This window comes from Sander lucioperca, chromosome 6 (assembly GCF_008315115.2).
Source record: "Sander lucioperca isolate FBNREF2018 chromosome 6, SLUC_FBN_1.2, whole genome shotgun sequence".
In the NCBI taxonomy this organism is placed as follows: Eukaryota; Metazoa; Chordata; class Actinopteri; order Perciformes; family Percidae; genus Sander; species Sander lucioperca.
The window spans coordinates 30,810,780-30,831,219 of record NC_050178.1 but is presented as its reverse complement, the minus strand read 5'-3'; the positions used below and the strand labels follow the sequence as shown (position 1 = coordinate 30,831,219).

Below are 20,440 nucleotides of genomic sequence, written 5' to 3'. Positions count from 1 at the left end.
GTTGCATTTTGGCGAGAGTTACACTTTAACAGCACACACAAAACAAAGAGGAACAAGGAGTAACCTGCTGGTAAGTTCAGCATAGTTCACTGCAGAAAACGATATTTAAGAATGGCCAGCACAAGCTGATAAGATATCTATTGGACCCTGCTTCACTATTTTACATTTTAACCCACTACCATGCACATGTACATACTGGCTGAGTGCTTGCAGCTTGGTGGCCAGTTTGAGAGCTTCTAGACACTGGAGCCTGGCATCATTGATGGCCCCACAGCTGCTCCTCACAGCCACCACCTTCATAGAGCAGTTTAACAGCTCTGAGAGCAGCTGCCACTTCAGCACCAAGTTATCTCCTGCTCACAGATCAAGGGAGAGAATCAACATGGCAGCCAAACAGCACTAAAATAGACATAATGTATTAGCTTTTACATGCATCGTTAGTCCATGTGTGACACAAATGTACCTTGGTCGACAAAGCGCATGTCTGAGTTGCTGCCGTTAGTCCCAAATAGGCCCTTCCCCACTAAAGTGACCAGCAGGCTGCAGAGAAGCTTCAGACTTTCATACAGGGCAGTGTCCGGGCTATTTATACCTGAGACACAATCATAAGTCCTTAGTTAAAGCTGCTGCTGCAAACCTCTCCTCTGCATTCTCACAACGCAAAATGAAAGGAGAAAAACATCCGGTTATGTTACGTGTAGCAAACGCTTTAGCTAACCATGCTGTGTGATATGGCTTCGCTGGGCTTGTGGCAGTGCAGCAGTGTCCAAACTCAGATAGGAGCTGTAGGTCTGGAGCATCTGAGCACGCAGCAGGTACCAGCGCTTTGACTGCCTCTGCTCGTTCACTTCTTTAAGCACCTCACACAGATAAGGTACTCCACGATCCACCTGACATATGGTCAAACAGGAGGGGCAATTTGATAAAATCACTGACTGCAGCCAAAAAAACAACAACAATGCAATAATATGAGAAATACTGCTAGCATAGACATGTTACCTACCTGTCCTGTGCTGTAGCAGTACTGAGCTTTCAACAGAATGGCCAGCATAGAGAGAGAAGAAGGTCCATCAGCAGTGGTAAGAGAGGTAAGGAACTTTTCTGCTTGCTCTAGCTGGGCCTAACAAAATAGCACAATAAACAAAGTGAGATATAGTACATAACGAGAGATATAGTACGTTTGCTAAAGATAATTATTACAAAAAACTGTATTACCAAAGCCAGTTCAGGGGTGCCCATATCCAGAAGGATACTGGCTGTTTGACAGAGGGAGCTGGCACATCCGTGGGCATCGGCAAGTTGACATGAAAGTCCAATCGCAAGTTGGTAAGCTTCCAAAGCCTTTAGAGGCTGCACAAGAGAATGAGGGGATTTGATAACTACACAGATAATGTAATTACCAATGATGTGAACACTAGTTTTAACAACCTGACCCCAGGATACACCATGAAATACCCCTTAACACCCAAGTCTTTCTTAAAGCACAACTTCATATTAACGTATTTGCTTACTAAAGTCAAAACAAATCTATTTGGTGTTGAAGAGAGAAACTAAAAACGACCAAAGGAGACCCCGAAGATAGATTTTGACCACTTTGGTGTCGTTACCTTTCCAATAAGTTTGAAGAGAGCCGCAGTCACAGCGATGGAGCTACAGGTCTGTTTTGGGTTTCTGACAGAAGGCAGGACTTGACTCTGCAGAAGAGAGGACCACTCATCCAGTGCTCTTTCCAAAGGCTTACACAACTCTTAAAAAAGGAAATAATACAATGTATATTAATCTCTCACAGAGACAGAAAATGATGAACAATTATGTATTTTTGATTAGACCCACCAATAGCACTTAGCAGATATGCAGATTATGGTATAATATCTAATCATCATATCATACTGGTGTCTACAGTAGGATGATTGAAGATATGAAAAAGTGTTCTTACTGTTCTCTCCAGCCAGGTTGAAATACAGGCCTTCAGAGACCAGGGTGCTGTCTTGTGTCTTTTGCTTGTCTTCATAATCAAAATCATTGGTTCCTATGGGACTGGCCGCATACTGCGTCTGCTCACGCAACTCTTGCCGTTTTTTGTCCCTTTCAATGGCCTGGGCAAAACCACACAAGCATGATCATTAATTAATCACAAGACAGTTAATCTGGATCAATGACCGTACATTTCCAGGATAATAAATGCAAATAACCCAGAGCGTTTTTTTCTCCAACTCTGGAATGTATGTGTGGAGGAGCCAGACCTTACTCCGCAGAGCTGTGGAGACTAAACTAAGACTTAAATCCAATTGTTGATTACCAGTTATACAGTACATTACAATGTCAATTCTTACAGAATTTCTATGTAAGAAAAACCATGCCCATGAACTACCATGCTGTTACTAATTTCAGTTACACTCACTTATTTTTTGACAGAAAATGCATCTAAACACTGACACTTTAAAAACAGTAGTTCAAAAAAAGAATATGCACATGACATCCTGACAGATCCAATAGAGCTCACCTTCTGAAGATTATCCTCAAGAGTGCAGATATAGAGCCAAAGTAAAGCATGGGCCTTGTCATCCTTCAGTCTGTCAGCATTCTCTTGAGTCTCTGGTTCGTTTTCAAGTAGCCGTAAGGCTTCATGGGTAAAATCAACTGCAGTACTGTGTAGTTACAAATGAACACAATTAATATTGAGATAATAGGCTGGTGCCCATGTTGGCCCAGTGTGGCTTCAGACTAACAATTTCAATTGTTGGCCCCGGTGAAAACTTTTTCATGCACACAATTTGGTCGGACACAAAACAGTGCATTTGTATTTGTCAAGGAGCCCAACTCATTAGAAATTATGTAAATAAAAGCTACTACCAGTCCGTCTGTTCACTGAAATCCTGGTAACACACAACTTGGGCCATTTCACAGAGGTAGACGGCACGTAGATGGCTGTGGGAGCTCTCCTCATGGCAGATGTCCAACAGATCACAGAGTGTGTTGTAACGCTCCTGGGCCGTATCTCCTGCCACCTCCTTATAGGCACGCAGCTCTTCCTCCAAAAGGCAAAGCATTACTCGCTCATCTGGGACGTCAGGACCAAAACCGTCACATAATGTCCTGTTGCAGGATGGGACAGTTTTAAGTTTCCTTTCCAATAATATTCCATGAATTACATTCTGAGAACTTCAATGCTGTCACAAACAACAAACATTTTAATGTGTTTGTACCTGAGACGGAGGTCCTCCTCAGAGTTACGGGCGGCATCGGTCTTCGTTTTCACCCACAGAGAGACTGGCTCAGCCATATGAGTAGTGATTCTGTCCCCCAGAGCCTTCAGCCACAGGATCACCCAGTCCAGCGCTCGCTCCAGTTGTCCAGCCCGCCGAGACGTCTGCACAGCCAGCATGAAGGGTCGGCTCAACTAAGGAGTCAAAAGCCATGTTAAAAATACAGATGATAGATAATATATACTGTATTAAGACACATTTTCCGCAGGATCATTTAGGTTTGCACCTATCACAACCTATTGAAATTCAGGAGACAAGACAAGATTTAGTGCATTTATTAAGACAGAGACAACGTGATGCATGATCAAACAAAAACAAACTTTTAAAGAGCTTACCCTATCGACAGAGAGCGAGACAAGGCAATTCTTGCATAAATCCCGGCAGAGGATCTCAACTAGTGTGAAGGCCTGGTCATAGAGACGTCGGTTGTAAAATCCACAAGCTAAGTTGCTCACAGCAACCACTGCAAGACACATGGTAATCATAAAGTGAACAAAATGTCATACAATATATTTCTAACATATCAAGTGTCTATTGCAATTTAGCATTTCAGAACCACTCAAGGGATCTGACCTCAGATCTGAGGGATCGGATCACAAGTGGACAGCTCTAGATACAAGTGTTCCCACCTGGCAGTAGAATGTGTCTCTAAATGCGCCCTGAGTGAACACTTGTGATCGGATCTCACTTCCCCGCTCTATATGCAAATAAACGCGTACATCATTTCCATTTTACATGGTTGTGTGTGAGTGTGTTTATAAATGTCAGTTGTTACTCACATAAATCATACATTAGAAACGACTTGAATGAATGACTTGAAAAAGCGCTGCCCAGTCTGTCTCTGTGCCGACATAAGGATGACGGCGGTAGGAATGGTGCAGGAGAAAGACGTTTTTAAAAGTCTCAGTGTGTTCATCTCTCAGTAAGTTTGTAGCTTCTAACTGAATCTCTGTGGTTTGAAGTTTAGTTTCTATATTATATCTGCTTTATTTTACTTTTATGTTCGCTTCCAGGAGTCGTGTAACGTTACTGCTCATGAGGACCCAACATTTCCTGATTTTGACGCTTCCTAATAAAAGCAATTAAATAACAAAATAATTGGGGCCTTTTTTGTGAAGAATTTATAGTAAATGACTAGAGACTAATCAATAACAAAAGGAGATGGTGTAAGAGCAGGAATATCTTTAGTAATATCCTACATATTGGTGAATTCTGGGACGTTTTATGAAACTAAATATATCGTTGTTGTATACCGGAGGCTGCCTTTTCCAATCAACAGCGCTGCAGAGAGCTCCAGAGAGCCGGGAATATAAGAGCATATAAAAACAGGAACAAAAATACCGACAGTATGATCAACATCGAAAACACACGATTCAGTGGTTTCTGTGACATGGAAATACTTTGAAAGAGTAGTAGTGCTGCTCACAGTTGAGTAGGATGTTCTTAATGTGGCCCAGAACACATTCCCGTTCTCACTGCTATTAGAAATGTGGACATATGTGGCCTAGACCACCTCCGAATGTGTTTTTAGTGATCGGATCACAAGTGGACAGCTCTAAGTACAGGTGAAAACACTTAAGGACGCATTGAGATCCGATCACTAAAAACACATTCGGAGGTGGTCTAGGCCACATATGTCCACATTTCTAATAGCAGTGAGAACGGGAATGTGTTCTGGGCCACATTAAGAACATCCTACTCAACTGTGAGCAGCACTACTACTCTTTCAAAGTATTTCCATGTCACAGAAACCACTGAATCGTGTGTTTTCGATGTTGATCATACTGTCGGTGTTTTTGTTCCTGTTTTTATATGCTCTTATATTCCCGGCTCCGAATGTGTTTTTAGTGATCGGATCTCAATGCGTCCTTAAGTGTTTTCACCTGTACTTAGAGCTGTCCACTTGTGATCCGATCACTCATATCGGATTTTACCACCAGGGCGAAACAGGGTAATAGTTACGGTAAATTACTGGATTACCTTTCAGGCACCACTAGTGATTTTCACTTTTCACACATGCAGCTAGGGCTGGGCGATAGGGAGAAAATCAGATATCACGGTATTCTTGACTAAATACCTCGATATAGCGGCGATATTCTAGGATTGACAATTGGTGCTTTAACAAAATATCTTCACACTTAGATTTTAGATAAATAATCATCAGTAAACTGGACATAATGTCTAAGTGGGGAAAAGGCAAATAATAGAACAGCTAGAACAGTCTGGTAGGTTCAGAAAATGACATCACTTTACTGTAATGCAGCCTTTAAAACCAGTAAAAGACAACACTTATGTCATCACAATATTACGATATCCAAAATCTAAGACGATATCTAGTCTCATATCACGATATCGATATAATATAGATATATTGCCCAGCCCTACATGCAGCCACATTTAGGAAAACTTGCCATGGTAATGGCAATATAGATGGGGAAAGAGGCAGCCCAACAGTGCTTATCCCTGCTTGTATTCACACCAAAGCCATACCAGCATTTTCCATGGAATGCTACTAGTTCCTGGGGTGTGAATTTGTGGGGCAGATTTTCCTGCCCATTTCAAGGAAAGACCGCGTGTGTGAAAGGGGCTTTAGAAATCTAGAATGTAATCACCTGCTTTGACGAGAAAGTTTTCACTTGACAGTTTACGCAGTTCAGTCATCATCAGTCCAGCTGTGGCTTGGCAGTACAGTAGCACTCTGTCCAGTGTGTCACTGTTCTCCAGCTGAGAACAAATAACAATCAGTGGCAGTGCTAAAACCAAAATCAGGGGACAATTGGAACTGCAGCAACATGTAACTGTGTGACTTTCATCAATCTTATTTACAGTTTTGTCATTGCTATCATCATAAAATTGGATATTACAGAAGTAGCCTCACCTGTGATGCAAGCATGCTCTCATAAGCAAAAACAAAGCCTTGGTAAATACTGAAGCAAAGGGCCTGTTGCAGTCTGCTGCCTTCAGCCAGGCATTTTGAATTCTGTAAATAAAGCAGATTAGTAATCTGTATAAATTCTCCGCAGGTAAAATGTATTTACCTCTAAATGCCTTTTTCATGGCAGAGATTGAGAGAAACCCAACAGTACTAGTAGTTTTATAGAATGATTTCCCTCTAGCACACACTCAAATGGAAAATAACTACACTCACCTTCTTCACTGTCTTTAATATCCGTTCTTGATGCTCCTCAAGAAAAGAAAACCAAGCCAGGAGCACAGGTCCACTTAATCCCTTGCTGTGGCCACTTTCAACAGCCCACACCACTAGTCCACAACCTTCCAGGAGTGCATGAGCTTCTCTGTCTCCCAGGTCAGCTGAAAGAGACCTCAAGGCCCTGGCACATTGTGTCAAAGCCTGGCCACTCTCACCACCAGCCTTCATTGTAGAATGAATCTTTATTGCCCATTTGCCGAGCACCACAGCTGTACACTGTGCAGCACAGTCAACGACCTTGCTCTCAATATCATTTAAGAAGGCGGAGGCCAGATCATAGTGGCCAGCCTTACAAAGTACCTTCACCATCACCAGCACCATTTCAGAAAGCGTATAAAAACTTGATGTCACAGTAGATAGCTTAGAACCATCCCCCTTACAGCCTTGACCGCCAGTCCAGCATCTGCTGAAAAGTGTGTTCATTTCCTGGAGAAGAAAAGAAGCATCGTCCTTGGTTACCGCTTCACAGCTACTCTCAAATTCAGTGATTGCATCCTCTGTGTATATAGGGGCTTTGCAGAAAGAGGGGGTTGCATTTTCTGTGTCCAACAACAGGAGGAAGCTCAGAGCTTGCATTTGACAGTGAAGTTTGTCGCGGGGATTAAGGATGTTCCTGTCTTTGGTAGCAGATAGTCCGTTCCAGAGCACTGAGAAACAGCTCCGCACAAGAACACAGTAGTCCTCAGCCTATGGACCATACAACAGTGGTAACTTTGTTAATGCTGTCTCTGAAAAATATGATGCAGTGCATATGTGGAATATACAACACGTAAACAATACAAATAAATTAACTGAAAAAATAGAATACATACCTGTTGGGCTGGGGTAAGCCTGCTGTAAAGCAACCCAGCTATATGGCTACATAGACTGTGAGCTTCTAGGGAGCTTAGCTTCTTGACAATATGGAAAATGATCTTTTCCATGTACAGTGGACTGCTCTGAGCAACAAGTGCTGCAGAAATATCATAGCCCTGAAGGGAAAGCTTCACCAGCTGGACCAACTGACTGACATGGTCAAAATTTGTGGATCCAACTCCAAGTTGATGGTTACAGGCTCTGATGACCCTGTCACACAGTGTGCGACCCTGAAGGCCTGGTCGACTCTTCACATAATTCTGCAAAATAAAATACCAGGTTCAGATTCACTTTTAAAAGTGGCATTTCCAGTTTACTGTAATGTGTTTTGTATTTTAATGTATAACGTTACACAAAAGCATGCCTAACACAACAAATGGAACTGAGGCTCATTTTGAGGTATTTACTCCTGTGTTTATGTTGTTTAAAAGCCAGTGTTTTAAACAGATCCTCTTAAGACTAGTAAAATAATAACTTTACTATGAATACGAGTGGTTCATCTTATGAAAATTATGATTATGCTAACCTCTAGTTCTTGAAGTAAAAGCTCCGTCTCTTTCACAGAAGCAGTCCGCTTGATGTATTCGTCCACTTTCAAACACTTCATGTCGGCAGCTGTAGAAAGGACGTTATTCAAAGAGTAACATTAACTCATGTTAATTTTAAACTTGGATAAAGCGAGAAGCTTAGCTTAACGTTAGCTAACGTTAGCGTCAACGTTAAAATGACGCTGTTCAACTAACGTTAACGTCTGCTAGCGTAACCAAGAGTAAACTGTGACTTACTTCAAGCAGGAACCTTTGTAGCAACGCTTTTAGTCAAAGCAAATAAAAGCAGACTTGTTGTCCACAATAACATAACTAAATAGCACTACGGCTACCGCTTAACCTCCGTATGTTTGAAGATTCAAATCATTCAAATCCTCAAAAATCATGGAAACTGCGCCACCCGCGCACTATTTTTGAAAGGTTTTTGCTAACCAATCCGCTAGCCCATCCGCTTTTATCCGGAAATACAATGACTTGTGGGTATCGTAGTTTTATTATTATGCTCAAACCGTTGACAGAGTGTATAAAAGAAACATAAAGTAAACCAATTTACATCAAATAATTCCCCTGTCCATCCAGTTGAGGTAAAGGTAGACATTAAATGTTTGTTAGGGTATATGAGATAGACTAAAATGGATTTGAACCAGTGAAAAGTCAACGTTCAACGTTTTGAAGGCGAAGGATCCCTTAGCTGAAAGAGGACCACCTACTACTATGGTATATTGAGTTGCATATGAAACTGGGTCTACAATAACGTGTAGGGTGGCTAAAGCCTGTACACATAAATTATTAAAATAATAATTGTTGACATAGTCATATATTTAAACATCATGTTTTTATTGTTAAACACACATGGGAATCCTTAAGCTTAACTGTATGTGGATGTAGGCTACAGTAAGCCTATACCAATGTTGTGTAAACATTTTTTTTTATTCACAAATAGGCTGATTTATCTTTGCTAATAAAATGTTGGATTCATGTTAACGTATATTTTCACACGTAATTTATTAGATAGGACAGCTTAAGACATGAAAGGGGAGAACATGCAGCAGAGGGCCGCAGGTTGGAATCGAACCCGCGGCCGCTGCGCAGAGGACTATTAGCCTCTGTATATGGGTGCACGCTCTACCAGGTGAGTTACCCAGGCGCCCAGGTAATTCTATTTTTGAAAAAAATCAAACAATAATTTGGTGGCCCCCCTGCTTTAATTGTGAACTCTGGAACCCCTGTTGAAGATCTCTGGTCTAAAGTACAGTCAATGATTTGAACAGTATATTATTTGAGTGGTAGTAAATAGTAGGCCTAATTGTAGTAGTAAGGGTTTGGATTTATAACAAAGGGAAGTGCTTGTTCATGGAGGTTTGGAGTTATCTTATTTCCACTATCTCTGCCATACTTATTTATCATAATTATCAGTCATAATCACACCAAAATTCACCTACTGTTTTCAATTACCTCTTACACACTGGCACAAACCACGTGTTGATTCTAAAATCAGCTTGATTCTCTGATTGCATAATAAGTCAGCAGGCACTAGTTCTACCAGACATTTCAAAATATAAATAAATAACAATTTAGGTATAGATCAAGAGTCAGCAAAATAGGTTGGGAGAAGATTTTTTTTCCCAGCAAGACATCAGTCTTAAAGGTGAAGCCAAACTCAAAACAGCATTAATGTCCTTGTGTGGAGTCTTTTGATTGTATATAGTCTTTTAGTTGATTAGTAAAAAAACAATTACATCCACTGTGATTCACTATTGCAAAACAACAAAACATGAAAAGGTCCATGGTGGAGTGCTTTCTATGGTCACTGTGCCAAATAGCCTGTGATTCTATTGCTGGCATGTTTTTTTTGTTTTTAAAGATGAGTGGAGTGATAAATACAGATTTTACAGACATACAGACACATCCACAAGAGGCCACAGGTCCACACTTCTGTGGACCTGTGACATCTGTGTTTAAATAGTTACAACTTCCCATCCTCAAATGGAAGGAGCTAAAAGTTCAAGGAATAAGGAATATTATTTTTAAGAGTGTGTTTCCAATAGCCACACAACAAGCTTTTGCATATTTCCATTTTGATGGAATTCCTACTATTGTCTCAAAGACTGATCCATTACTCTAATAACTTCTGTCAGATCAATTCTTGAAGGGCTAAGGGCCAAGTGAACAAAGCTGTACAAATCAATAAAACATATTTAATATATAACAGATTTAATGTAATCTATCTGTAATCTTTTATTTGTCAATTTTAGTAGATTTTCTTTAGGGCTTTATTACGTGGTATCGGATCGGTGCATAAACTCCAGTACTTCTCGATACCGATACCAGCGTTTTAACCAGCGTCTGTTTTTCGGAGCCGGTACCGATACTAGTATCGGTATCGGAACATCTCTAGTTTTAATCAACAGCATTTAGGCCTGTGGATGATAAAGGTACAGGGAGCAGTTATAGGATGAAAAGCAACAGAAAGAAAAACACCAATCAAATCATTTAAATTCACGTATTCACATATAAAGAATAGGGTCCAGAATTATATTTGTTTGCAATGATTTCTAATTTCAGTGCCTGAGAGGATATACATTTGGACCCAAGCCTTTAGCAATGCAAGTCAGATAAAATGATCTAAAATACCACATAAAGGCACAGTGAGACACACTACATGATGAGAACCTGGATTTGACAAGAAATGACTGAATAAGATCCCAAGATTACAAGACAGACCAAAAGAGCTTTTGTGAATGTCAACTACACCATACAAATACAGTACTATCAGTTTTTAGCGTAAATCAGCATTGTTTTCTGTAAAAACGAATCACCTGTGTGTTTTAGTGATATAATTACCATCTTTATTTATATTGCACTTATCAAAGACAGAGTTTACAAAGTGCTTTTAAAAGAAGACATAGAAAGGCTACTAAGGAACTAAGCCTGTCTTCTTGATGACGTGTTCCAATGCAGCCTTTTCAGTGGTGTCCAGGTTGATCTTGTATTTGGCCAGGATTTTCAGGATGGGCCTCAGTTTTAGCCACCACTGTATCTTTGGAATACGGTGTCTGTGGAGGACAACATGTCATTGCAAAGAGGAAAGTGAAAACAACAAGAACAACAATCTCAAAGCCTACGGTCAAACCATTTATGTAAGATATTTAAATTAAAGCTGGAGCTGAAGTGATTGTGCAGAATGACACCAAAGTAAACTCACAACAAGGGGGCTTAAGCTTTATGTTAGCAATCATCTGCCTTTATACACATGTAGCACAACCACAGCGACATTGTCGGCAGTCCTTTTTTTTACCAGCGGTCAACTCAAGTACAATATTTAATGACGTTTAAACCAGGGATTGGCCCACCCACTCTAACTGTGCAGTGTGAGTAAATACAAAACAATGCAGAAGACAACAAGTACATAAACTGACAGGATAGAAATTAAGTCTTACTCAAAGTCAGTTTGATCTTTAAGTTCTTCCAGAGGCTGAAAGACCAAAGATCTCTTCTTCATGCCCAGCACACAGGCTGAATCTGGAGAGTTGGCAAAAATACGACCTAAAGGTTTGGGATAAAAAATATAGTATACATTAGCATAGGGAGCACAGGGTTCATTACATCACATTGTATACAACATGTCCTCACCATGTCTGTAGCATTCCTTTAGCTTGTCAGTCAACCATAACACAGACTTGATCCCCATCTTGGTGGCAAAATTTCTGTCGAAAGGACTGGGTGTTCCACCCTAATAACAGAGGATAGGTTTCCTCATGTTTGTGAAATTGAATCTGGTGGCAAATATATTGAGCAGTGAACAACAAACAGAAAATCTGCATCTATTGGCCCACCTGCTGCATGTGTCCAAGTACATTCTTCCTGCAGTCAAACACGCCCTTGCCCTCCTCTGTGTACAGGCTGAAGATAAAGTCTGTTGTGTAGTTAGCATTGCATTTCTCATTTCTGAAACAAAAGTAGAATATTGGGTGAGATATAATGCCACAATGAGCTGCAGAGTGTAAAGTTGAGTCTACTCAGATGAGCTAATTCCCACAAACCTCAGAATCAGTCCTCTCTTCACCGTGGTTTTCATCTTCTCCACCAGATGTTCCACATTCACCTACAAACAAATCAACTATCAGACCACTGATGTATGTCTTCACTTCGCTTCCTCCTTTTCTACATTCGTCAGGACAAACCTCGAGGTCGTGAATGTTGAAATGCTCCTCGTAGATGTAAGCAGCATCAGCTCCAGATGCCAAGCCAGCCATAGTTGCCAGGTAGCCGCAGTATCCTCCCATAGTCTCAACAATGAACACCCTTCTCTTGGTGCCGGCAGCAGATTGTTTGATCCTGTCGCATGTCTGAAAAAGAGAGAGAAAAAGAACAGAAGAATATAGTGAGTAAGTTTTCAGCTGTTACTTTCTGGTGTTTGTTGTGTGTTCTATAGGAGTTTTACCATGGTTATAGTGTTGAGTGCAGTGTCAGTGCCAATACTGAAGTCAGATCCGGGAACATTGTTGGAGACAGTAGCGGGAACAACGACAAGGGGAATACAAAGTTCCTCATACTTCTCTCTAGCTTGCACCATCTCCAGACCCCCAACAAATGCCTGGTGAAGACAGGAAGGAAGAAATCAATAAAATGTGATTTGAATGCCGGGTTTCAGTGTTAGGACTGTGCCTCTATATTTCCGCTGTTCACCTCAAAGCCTCCAATAATGACTATAGCATGAATGTTGAACTTAGTGATGCTCAGACTGATCTCCTCCATGAATTCATGTGGCAAGGATCTTTATAAAAGAGAAAAACACAGAATTACACCTGAACATGCAGTTATTACAATCAACAGAGTGTTTTGTTTAAATATCTCACCTCTTTGTTCCGAGGTTGGAGCCCCCCTTTCCAGTCCATCCTGCCACTGCAGACCAACCAATAGGCTCAATCTGTGCAGGGACAGAGTGCATTCTCTATCACGCTCTGAAAGTAAAAGCCTTCTTGTCTGTTTATGTGCGCGTAACTAGAATTTACCATTCCGTGAGCCAAGCCATCGAAGCCGTCGTGCACTGCCAGGATCTGGTGGCCCTGGAGGAGCCCGACCCTGACAGTTGAACGAACTGCCGCATTCATTCCGGCACACGGAGCTCCCACGTTCACTATGGCAATGTTGATATTACTCTGGCACGGGCACGGAGACATTTTTCAGGTTACATGTATTTTTCTACTGGGACTTACTGACTTTTTTACAGTTAATGTAAAATAAGTTGGTACAACTGTAGTTGCTGACCTTTGTGTCTGGGGGGTGCACATGAGCCAGCATTTTGTAAGTGTTCCAGTTGTTCTCAAAGCTCCTATTGTATAGAAATGTACAGGCATTTAAAAGTTAACACAACACTTGAGAATTTGAAATAGATAATGCACAGGTGCAAGCCTCACTTTCCCCTGAGCTTCACCGCATCTTCAAACCTCCCTTCAGCCATGGCTGTGGTGACATCTTTAGTCTGATGTGACAGAAGATCAAAAGACAAAAAGGGAAACTGAGAACTGAATCTAACAAAATAATCAAAAACTTCTTACTCCTTGAAGCCATGTTCATTTGTTCATTTTGTACAAACTGAATGGGTATGATTTGTTTTGCATATGGAGAAGATTTGACTCACCACTTGCACACACTCCATGAGAGGCAGCCTGACAGCCATGTTTCCTGACAAGCTGACCACACATGCAGGAGTGTCTGGTTTGGCCTCCAGCAGAGCCATCACAGCCTCTACACCCATCCTGCTGCCCTGAATCATGACAATCAAAATGCTGACAATTTTAGAGAAGCAAGTATGCGCGTATTCACATTGTTAACAAGTAATAAGATTAATTGGTGAATATATAAAAGGTTTATGTGTGACAGCGGTCATATTACCAGGATTCTGTCAAAGGCGGAAGGGGTTCCTCCTCTCTGCACATGGCCCAAGATGGTGGTGCGGGTGTCAATGCCAAGCTTCTTTGATACAAGCTGGACAGAGAGACTAGGATTTAATTTCTCATATGAAGAGCCTTTATACTGTATGTGTGCTGGTTTATACTGGAGTTCTGCCATTACTGACCTCTTTGATGTTTTCACATGTGATAGCTTTACCGTTGCGGTCTATCGCTCCCTCTGCAACAATGATAATATTCAAACGGGAGCCGCGGCCTCTTTGCTGAGATGGGACAGAGAAATCCTTTATGAACAAGCAGACTTTTGTAACAAGTTTGGATTTAGTATTGAAGACGATGCAGGACAAGACATTTACATCTGTCAGTCTTCTGCACAGATGCTGCTCCCATCCTTCATCTGGGGGCATCTCTGGGATGAACACCCAGTCAGCGCCACAGGCCAGAGCTGTCACCAAAGCCAGGTAACTGTAGGTAAAGAGTCATACACTAGGGTTCAAGTGTCTTGTGCAAAACTGAAAAGTATGTCCCTGAAGCTGATGTTTCATATCATAAATTGGACTTTTGTCATAAAATTAGTGCATAATAAGCAGTTTAGCTACTGTATCAATTATTTTAAAACCAAATAAGATAAGATAAATGAACAACCATGCCACTTTTGTATAAAGCACACACAGGCTACTCACCCACAGTGCCTGCCCATTACCTCCAGGATGAAGGCCCTCTGGTGACTGCAGAACAACACATATCATGTCAAAAATAACAAAATGACAAGTCAAGTCATTGAGGCAAGTCTGTCCATCAAATAAATGCCCGAAGGGCTCCATGCATACCTCTGGGCTGTGGTGGTGATGGCATCCACTATCTCTATTATGCGATGCAGGGCAGAGTCCGTGCCGATGGTCATGTCGGTGCCACAGAAGTCGTTGTCAATGGAGCCCACCATGCCAACGATATTGAGATGAGAGGAACTCTTGGCTTCAGCTGCTGTGATCTTACCTGGGACCACCGATTAAAATGACAACACTCTCAGATGCAGTTAAATCTGGCTGTGGGCCCAGTTACCCCAAACTATTATGATGATAATGCAAATTTTTGAATACTGGCTTTTATATTCCAATTTGCCAGCATGTAGCATTACACCAGTATAGAAGGGCAAATGTGTGAAGGAGACATTTCATATGAGGTATGTTGCTTAGAACAGTGAATTTTGGAGTAATGCCGCTCACCGGCTTTGACCAGGTCTGCCAGCAGCCCGCTCCACTCAGTTCTGAACGCGTTGGCACCCGTCAGACTGCCATCACCTCCAATCACACACAGGTTGGTGATACCCAACTTGACCAAGTTACAGGCAGCCTTGGTGCGTCCCTCCCTGGTGCGGAAATCCTGACAGCGAGCACTTCCAATCACAGTACCCCCCTGACGTCAGGAGGCAAATAAGGAGAAGGGGTAAGGGTTATCTGTAACCTAAGCATTCATGTCTTATATCTTAAGCTATTTAATGAATGTTGCCATTTAAATGACCATTTGACCTACAGTACAGAACTGCACTGGCCAAAGATTGCTTGTTGCTAGAGTTACACAGATCATCCATCCCGCTTACTGATCACAAGTTAAAAACAGAGTGGAGATGAGGAGCGTGCAGGATAAATTTGCTTTTGCATCCACATGCTTGTTCTCACCAGCTGTAGCATCATAGACACACTCTCCCAAGTAGCAAGGCGTATATAGTCTCCTCCATCCACCAGACCCTGGTAACCCTGTCAACAAAAACAAAATATCAACTCCATGAACAGGGGTCATTGCTGGGAAGAAGCTGCAGGCTTAATGATACAGGCATATTTTTATTCTGTCATGTGCTGCTATTTCAGTCCAACAAGTGTTGCGTTAATTATGTTGAGATTGCTGATTATCTATGATTTAGTCTCGCATTGCCAGACCTTCCTCCACAGCGCTGTGGAGGAGGGTCTGGCTAGTCCACATAGCATTCCTGGATGGGAGAAAAACATGCTCTGGTTTATTGGCATTTCTTTAAACCAATCACAATCGTCTTGTGTGCCGGACGGCGCCACGGTGCCGCTGCAAAATAGCCTTGGGAAGGATCTTGTTTTGGTGGAACGTGTGTACGTCCAAAGGTTGTTTTAGTCGTGCAACAGAAAACTCAAGCAGCAAGCTGTCTGGATTTACCCTGCAGAGATCTGAGGAGCAGTTAGCCATAGTCCTCATAAATCCACCGGAGTTTAAAATTACAACACAAAGAATGCGGTAAGGTAATGGACATCAGGCCGAAAAGAGTGTCATCCGGCGGAATTTCCGGCGGCACCGGAGCAAACTGCGGACCGTGGATATAGACTATCTATGATTGGTCTTGTGTGTTAGGGCATGATATAGTGCTAAAAACAATCAGTCAATCAAAAGCAAAGCTTGTAATCTATTAATCGTTTAAATAGTTTCTCATGCAATAAATGGCAAACAGCTGGTTCCAGCTTCTCAGTTGTGAGCGTTTGTTTATATTATTGTAGATTGACTAACTTTTGGGGTTTTGGATTGTTGGACAAACAGTACATGCAAATAAAAGATAGCACCTATGGCTGTAAGTTGATGATTGGCATTGACCGTTTCTTTTTTTTGTTGACATTTTATAGATTAAATGATTCATTGAATAATCAAAACAGTAAATTCAAAAGCGGCATTTACCTCATGGACAAAATACACTTTGGCTCCAGTGTAAATTCCCACTCGAACCGTGGCCCTCACAGCTGCATTCATACCTGTAGGCATAGTGTGTGTGTGTGGGTGTGTGTGTGTGTGTGTGTGTGTGTGTGCATTAGTCCTTATAATTGTTTGATATCACTCACACACACAGTTGAAAAGAATGACTGAATGAAATAATGGGGAAATGGTGGTGAAAAAAGTTATAAAAAAATACTATAATACCATTTTATTTGACTTTACTTTATTGTTGGCAACAGTTTAATTATCAGTGATAGTGCAAAGCTTGTATTGCAGGAAAGGCTACTGGACCTCTGCCTGCACTTTCAAAACTCAGGGGGTCGCTTAAAGGACAAGATTTGGATAGATTATCTTTAAGGGTGCCAAGAGCATCTCCACTTACAGTGTAAAGGAGCAAAGGAGAGAAAGGAAGCAAAGGACAGCCCTCTCACTTCAACCCACCACTTTACATGAACATGACAGAAAGGTCATGCCTCTAAAATTAGCCCTCATAACATATACAGCGTGAGAGAGAGAGGAAGAAGGAACGGAGGAAGAAACTTGGACTTGAGGATACCAAGATGACTAAAAATGTAAGGTTGAAATGAGGATAATGTATTTTGGAAAGTGAAAAAGAAGAAGGGTGAGGGTTAGCAAGCTGTGCAGTTTTTCATTAACACACTTGCCCCAAAGTCTTACAAAGTTCAGTTAGGTAGGAAAATAGACTCACTGTCTCACACACTCAAACTCCAGTGTTGTGTGGGGTCACTGACACACTTCGCAAAGGTCACAGTGGAGATATTCCTCATCAAGTTAAAGGTCAGGGGAGAGGCTGTCTCACGCTGTGGTTTAGCAGCTTTAGGTGTAGGAGTTCATGCTGCCCTTTTCCATAAGTTAGCTGTATGAGATAGATAGCTGAGATAGCTCTGCTGCCATCAGAGTATTTTTATCACTAATAAAAAATTATGAGTTGTCAAAATTTGATATAAAAGGGGGTTGCAATCATGATTTAATATGACAGTAAAACTGGCTTGACTTTAGGCAAAAAGCTGTGTTATTTCTAGTGCTAAAGGAACTTGAGTACAGATTGTATAACAATAAACCTATACTATGGAGATGTATAGTCTACAGTATTTGTTTAAGATAACAAATGACTATTCAAGAGGCATATATATTTCTCGGTTTCAGACTCACTTTACATCTCAAATACGTCTTTGTTTGTCATTAAACCATGCTGTTGAGTTACAGTCTCAACCACCTGCTCTGCCTTTGCACTCAACACTCACATACCACCCTGGAAACCCTCCACTTACCCTGGGCATCGCCTCCTGAGGTCAGCACGGCGATCGCCCGACCCTCTCCCATCTTGGTGGGGTCGATGGAAGCCGGTTGTGCCATGGTCCTGGCTGAGGGAAAAAGGCCTTGAGTGTAAAAGTATCTTCCACCCTGCTGTACTGTGTGTGGAGCCTCTCAGCTCTAAGTCAGCCTGCCTGGAAAGTAATACCAGTTGCAAAAGTGCACAGCGTAACTATCATCCTGGCAGACACACATCACACATAGTTGCGCAAACGCATTTGAATACACACACGCAGTCGGCACGCACGCACGCACGCACGCGTTACAATATTGAATCACAGTAAATGTCATTAGGCTATTTTCCTCCCACACGTATCTTCTACAAAATCAATGTGAAACCTCACAAATAAAAATGTCTGGAAACGTAAGTTCAAATATGATACACTAATTATAATTGTATCGGCTTTGCAAATCTGGAAAATTGTTCCTATTTCAACAGTATTTTTTAAGTTCTGAAACAAATTCTAGACACTGACCACTGCAGGGCATTCATATTGCTGTTTTTAATCCCTGTTTAATTTAAAAGCTTTACAATGAGGGACTTTGTCTTGCTTGAAATTTAATCTTCTTGGTTAAACTTTTCTGGCAGACTGCAGCAGGTTTTATTCCTGGATTTCTATATGCAACATTTGTTGTTGTGAAAATGGCCTGCTCTTTGTGGTAGAATTTCCAGTTTACGAACTCATTCTGTGAAAGTTGAGACAGTGGTACCCCAGCTCTCATTGAGGTCAGTGTCCAACATAACAATAGTACGTCATAACCTGTCTCAGGCAGAGAAATAGGTCAACTCTATGTCTCCATAGATGATGGGAGACATAACAGCTGTATGATAAGACAGTGCTGCCTCAAGTGCTCCCATCCCGCCAAGGTCAGGGGAGGAAGTTCCATACACATACTTCCACATAAATTCACTAACTCACTCACTTACATTCATACACTCAGAAACTAGTAGTGACACATACATAGAAACACTGGACAAGATGTCCTTTGACCCAGACGGTCACAGATGAATGTCATGCATGTGGGGTACCTATAACTTGACTTGTTACGTAGATAAGAATAGTTGTTGTAAATGATCTAGTAGCATCTTCACACATAGATGAGGGAAGAAGGACCTTATGTCCTTAAATACTCCTTCAGGAAGACAGGAACCTTAGAATTGGGATAGCACTACACAACCCCCCTTTGTGGTTTAACTGTACTGCCTAATCCTAAATCTTTTCAATAGAGATTGTATTTAAAAGTATACTGTATTCAGAGATATAAGTGCCAGAGAAATGTTGTTACTTTTAGATTACCTTATTTTAGGTTTGTTTGAAATGTTGCTTTGCCTTCATTATGCATTCTTTGCCAGAAATAAGTAGCTGTTGGAGCTTTTAGATGAAGTTATTAAAACACTTGTCATGCTTTGATTGCACCTCCATTCAGGGTTGGTGGAGTTTCTTTTTTTAACATAGGTTTTTTGTTGCTTGGACAGTGATTCACTGTGCATATTACTATGTGCTATCACAGCTACTGACGGTACAAATCAAACCACCATTTTTTTTGGCACCATTATTAATTACATTATGGTGAGGTGATCTCTATAACTGAGTTTTAGGTCTTCATCTACCACTCTCAAAATATTCACACTGATAGCGATAGTCCTTTAATTGCAGTCTTACCAGCATCCCCCGGTAGATCGGAGCTTAAGGTTGTCTTGCTTTCACATTCAGATGCTGAGAGGTCATCACCACCTGAGGATTGAGAACCATAACACTTATCCAGAATGTGATCTAGACTCAACTGTACTGTGATGAGCCTGTGCTCTAAAGCGGATTCATCAGTTGTTGTTATAGAAAACCTCCCCATAATGCACTCTAGAGTACAGGGCAGCAACTCACTCACATGATATACTTTTTTTTTTTTACAAAAGACAGCATGCTCAAGCATTATTTCTTAGCATTTTCTTTCATTCCAAGCATTTGAGCACAAGATCACCATGTAACATCCTTTATCTGTACATGGCAGGTTAGTTTACTCCCACTGGCCTTATCACGCCTTTTGCTATGAGCTGCAGCTGATAGGCTGGTTACTGAGGGATGTATACTGGGGGAAAAAAGCACATAAACATGCTTTGCACATCTGCCTTTATTGAAACAAATAAACAAATAGTCTCCTCTGAATTCAGCAAGTCACGTCTAGTTCAATAAAGATTGATGTTGTATTTCTCGCTAGAAGATGAAATTGGTTGCACACAAACAAGACCTCTGGTTATTATAAATGGATGGCTCCCACTCACAAAGCCTATAATTCGCATCACCATTTGTATTGGTTTGTAATTTCTTAGTGTAAGTAATTTCTATATGGAGGGAAATTCAACCCCCATGACACAACTGTCAGTTACTTTTAATTGACTCCTCCTCCACAGACACATTATATCGCGTTAGTCCGCTATTCATGTCTGGAATTATGAATCAGATAAGCAATTAAATGAAGCGCAGTACTACACTTCCATTTGGGTATAGGCTTGTGTGTGTGTGGTTCTTGAGGGTTTTGTTTTCTTAAAGGATTTGTTCAATCACTGCCAAGAAAGCTGAT

General features: G+C 41.3%; 2 protein-coding genes across 2 annotated transcripts in view; both read right to left on the bottom strand.

The window, feature by feature from the left end:
• espl1 (extra spindle pole bodies like 1, separase) overlaps positions 1-8,350 on the bottom strand; it is a 20,137-nt gene extending 11,787 nt beyond the window's left edge. The window contains exons 1-17 of the mRNA XM_031321107.2: positions 8,118-8,350; positions 7,859-7,947; positions 7,290-7,592; positions 6,415-7,164; positions 6,145-6,246; positions 5,879-5,990; positions 3,602-3,729; positions 3,207-3,400; positions 2,854-3,096; positions 2,504-2,648; positions 1,937-2,096; positions 1,608-1,747; positions 1,216-1,350; positions 1,004-1,120; positions 719-890; positions 464-592; positions 197-353 (exon numbers count right to left, since the gene is read on the bottom strand). Of these exons, the coding sequence (XP_031176967.2) occupies positions 197-353; positions 464-592; positions 719-890; positions 1,004-1,120; positions 1,216-1,350; positions 1,608-1,747; positions 1,937-2,096; positions 2,504-2,648; positions 2,854-3,096; positions 3,207-3,400; positions 3,602-3,729; positions 5,879-5,990; positions 6,145-6,246; positions 6,415-7,164; positions 7,290-7,592; positions 7,859-7,939 (3,068 nt within the window). The 5' untranslated portion in view covers positions 7,940-7,947; positions 8,118-8,350. The remainder of the gene's footprint in view (positions 1-196; positions 354-463; positions 593-718; positions 891-1,003; positions 1,121-1,215; positions 1,351-1,607; positions 1,748-1,936; positions 2,097-2,503; positions 2,649-2,853; positions 3,097-3,206; positions 3,401-3,601; positions 3,730-5,878; positions 5,991-6,144; positions 6,247-6,414; positions 7,165-7,289; positions 7,593-7,858; positions 7,948-8,117) is intronic.
• A 2,350-nt stretch (positions 8,351-10,700) lies between these two features.
• pfkmb (phosphofructokinase, muscle b) lies at positions 10,701-18,044 on the bottom strand. Its single transcript, XM_031321115.2, has 22 exons — positions 17,818-18,044; positions 16,490-16,563; positions 15,475-15,552; positions 15,022-15,211; positions 14,626-14,791; positions 14,479-14,523; positions 14,152-14,260; positions 13,963-14,058; positions 13,779-13,871; positions 13,525-13,650; positions 13,301-13,365; positions 13,152-13,215; positions 12,896-13,042; positions 12,740-12,810; positions 12,570-12,657; positions 12,325-12,477; positions 12,065-12,229; positions 11,924-11,985; positions 11,717-11,828; positions 11,514-11,613; positions 11,321-11,426; positions 10,701-10,936 (listed from the first exon to the last, which is right to left on the bottom strand). Exons 1-22 carry the CDS (start codon positions 17,900-17,902, stop codon positions 10,798-10,800), a joined length of 2,334 nt encoding a protein of 777 aa, XP_031176975.1. The 5' UTR covers positions 17,903-18,044; the 3' UTR covers positions 10,701-10,797.
• Positions 18,045-20,440: the final 2,396 nt, after the last annotated feature.

Bases quoted from the DNA above. Each gene is read 5' to 3' on its own strand.
- pfkmb (XM_031321115.2), bottom strand. From the start codon at position 17,902: ATGGCACAACCGGCTTCCATCGACCCCACCAAGATGGGAGAGGGTCGG. The intron at 13,651-13,778 runs GTAATATGACCG...GTCATGATTCAG, and splicing joins CCGCCTTTGACAGAATCCTG to GGCAGCAGGATGGGTGTAGA. The intron at 11,614-11,716 runs GTGGGCCAATAG...CTCTGTTATTAG, and splicing joins TACTTGGACACATGCAGCAG to GGTGGAACACCCAGTCCTTT.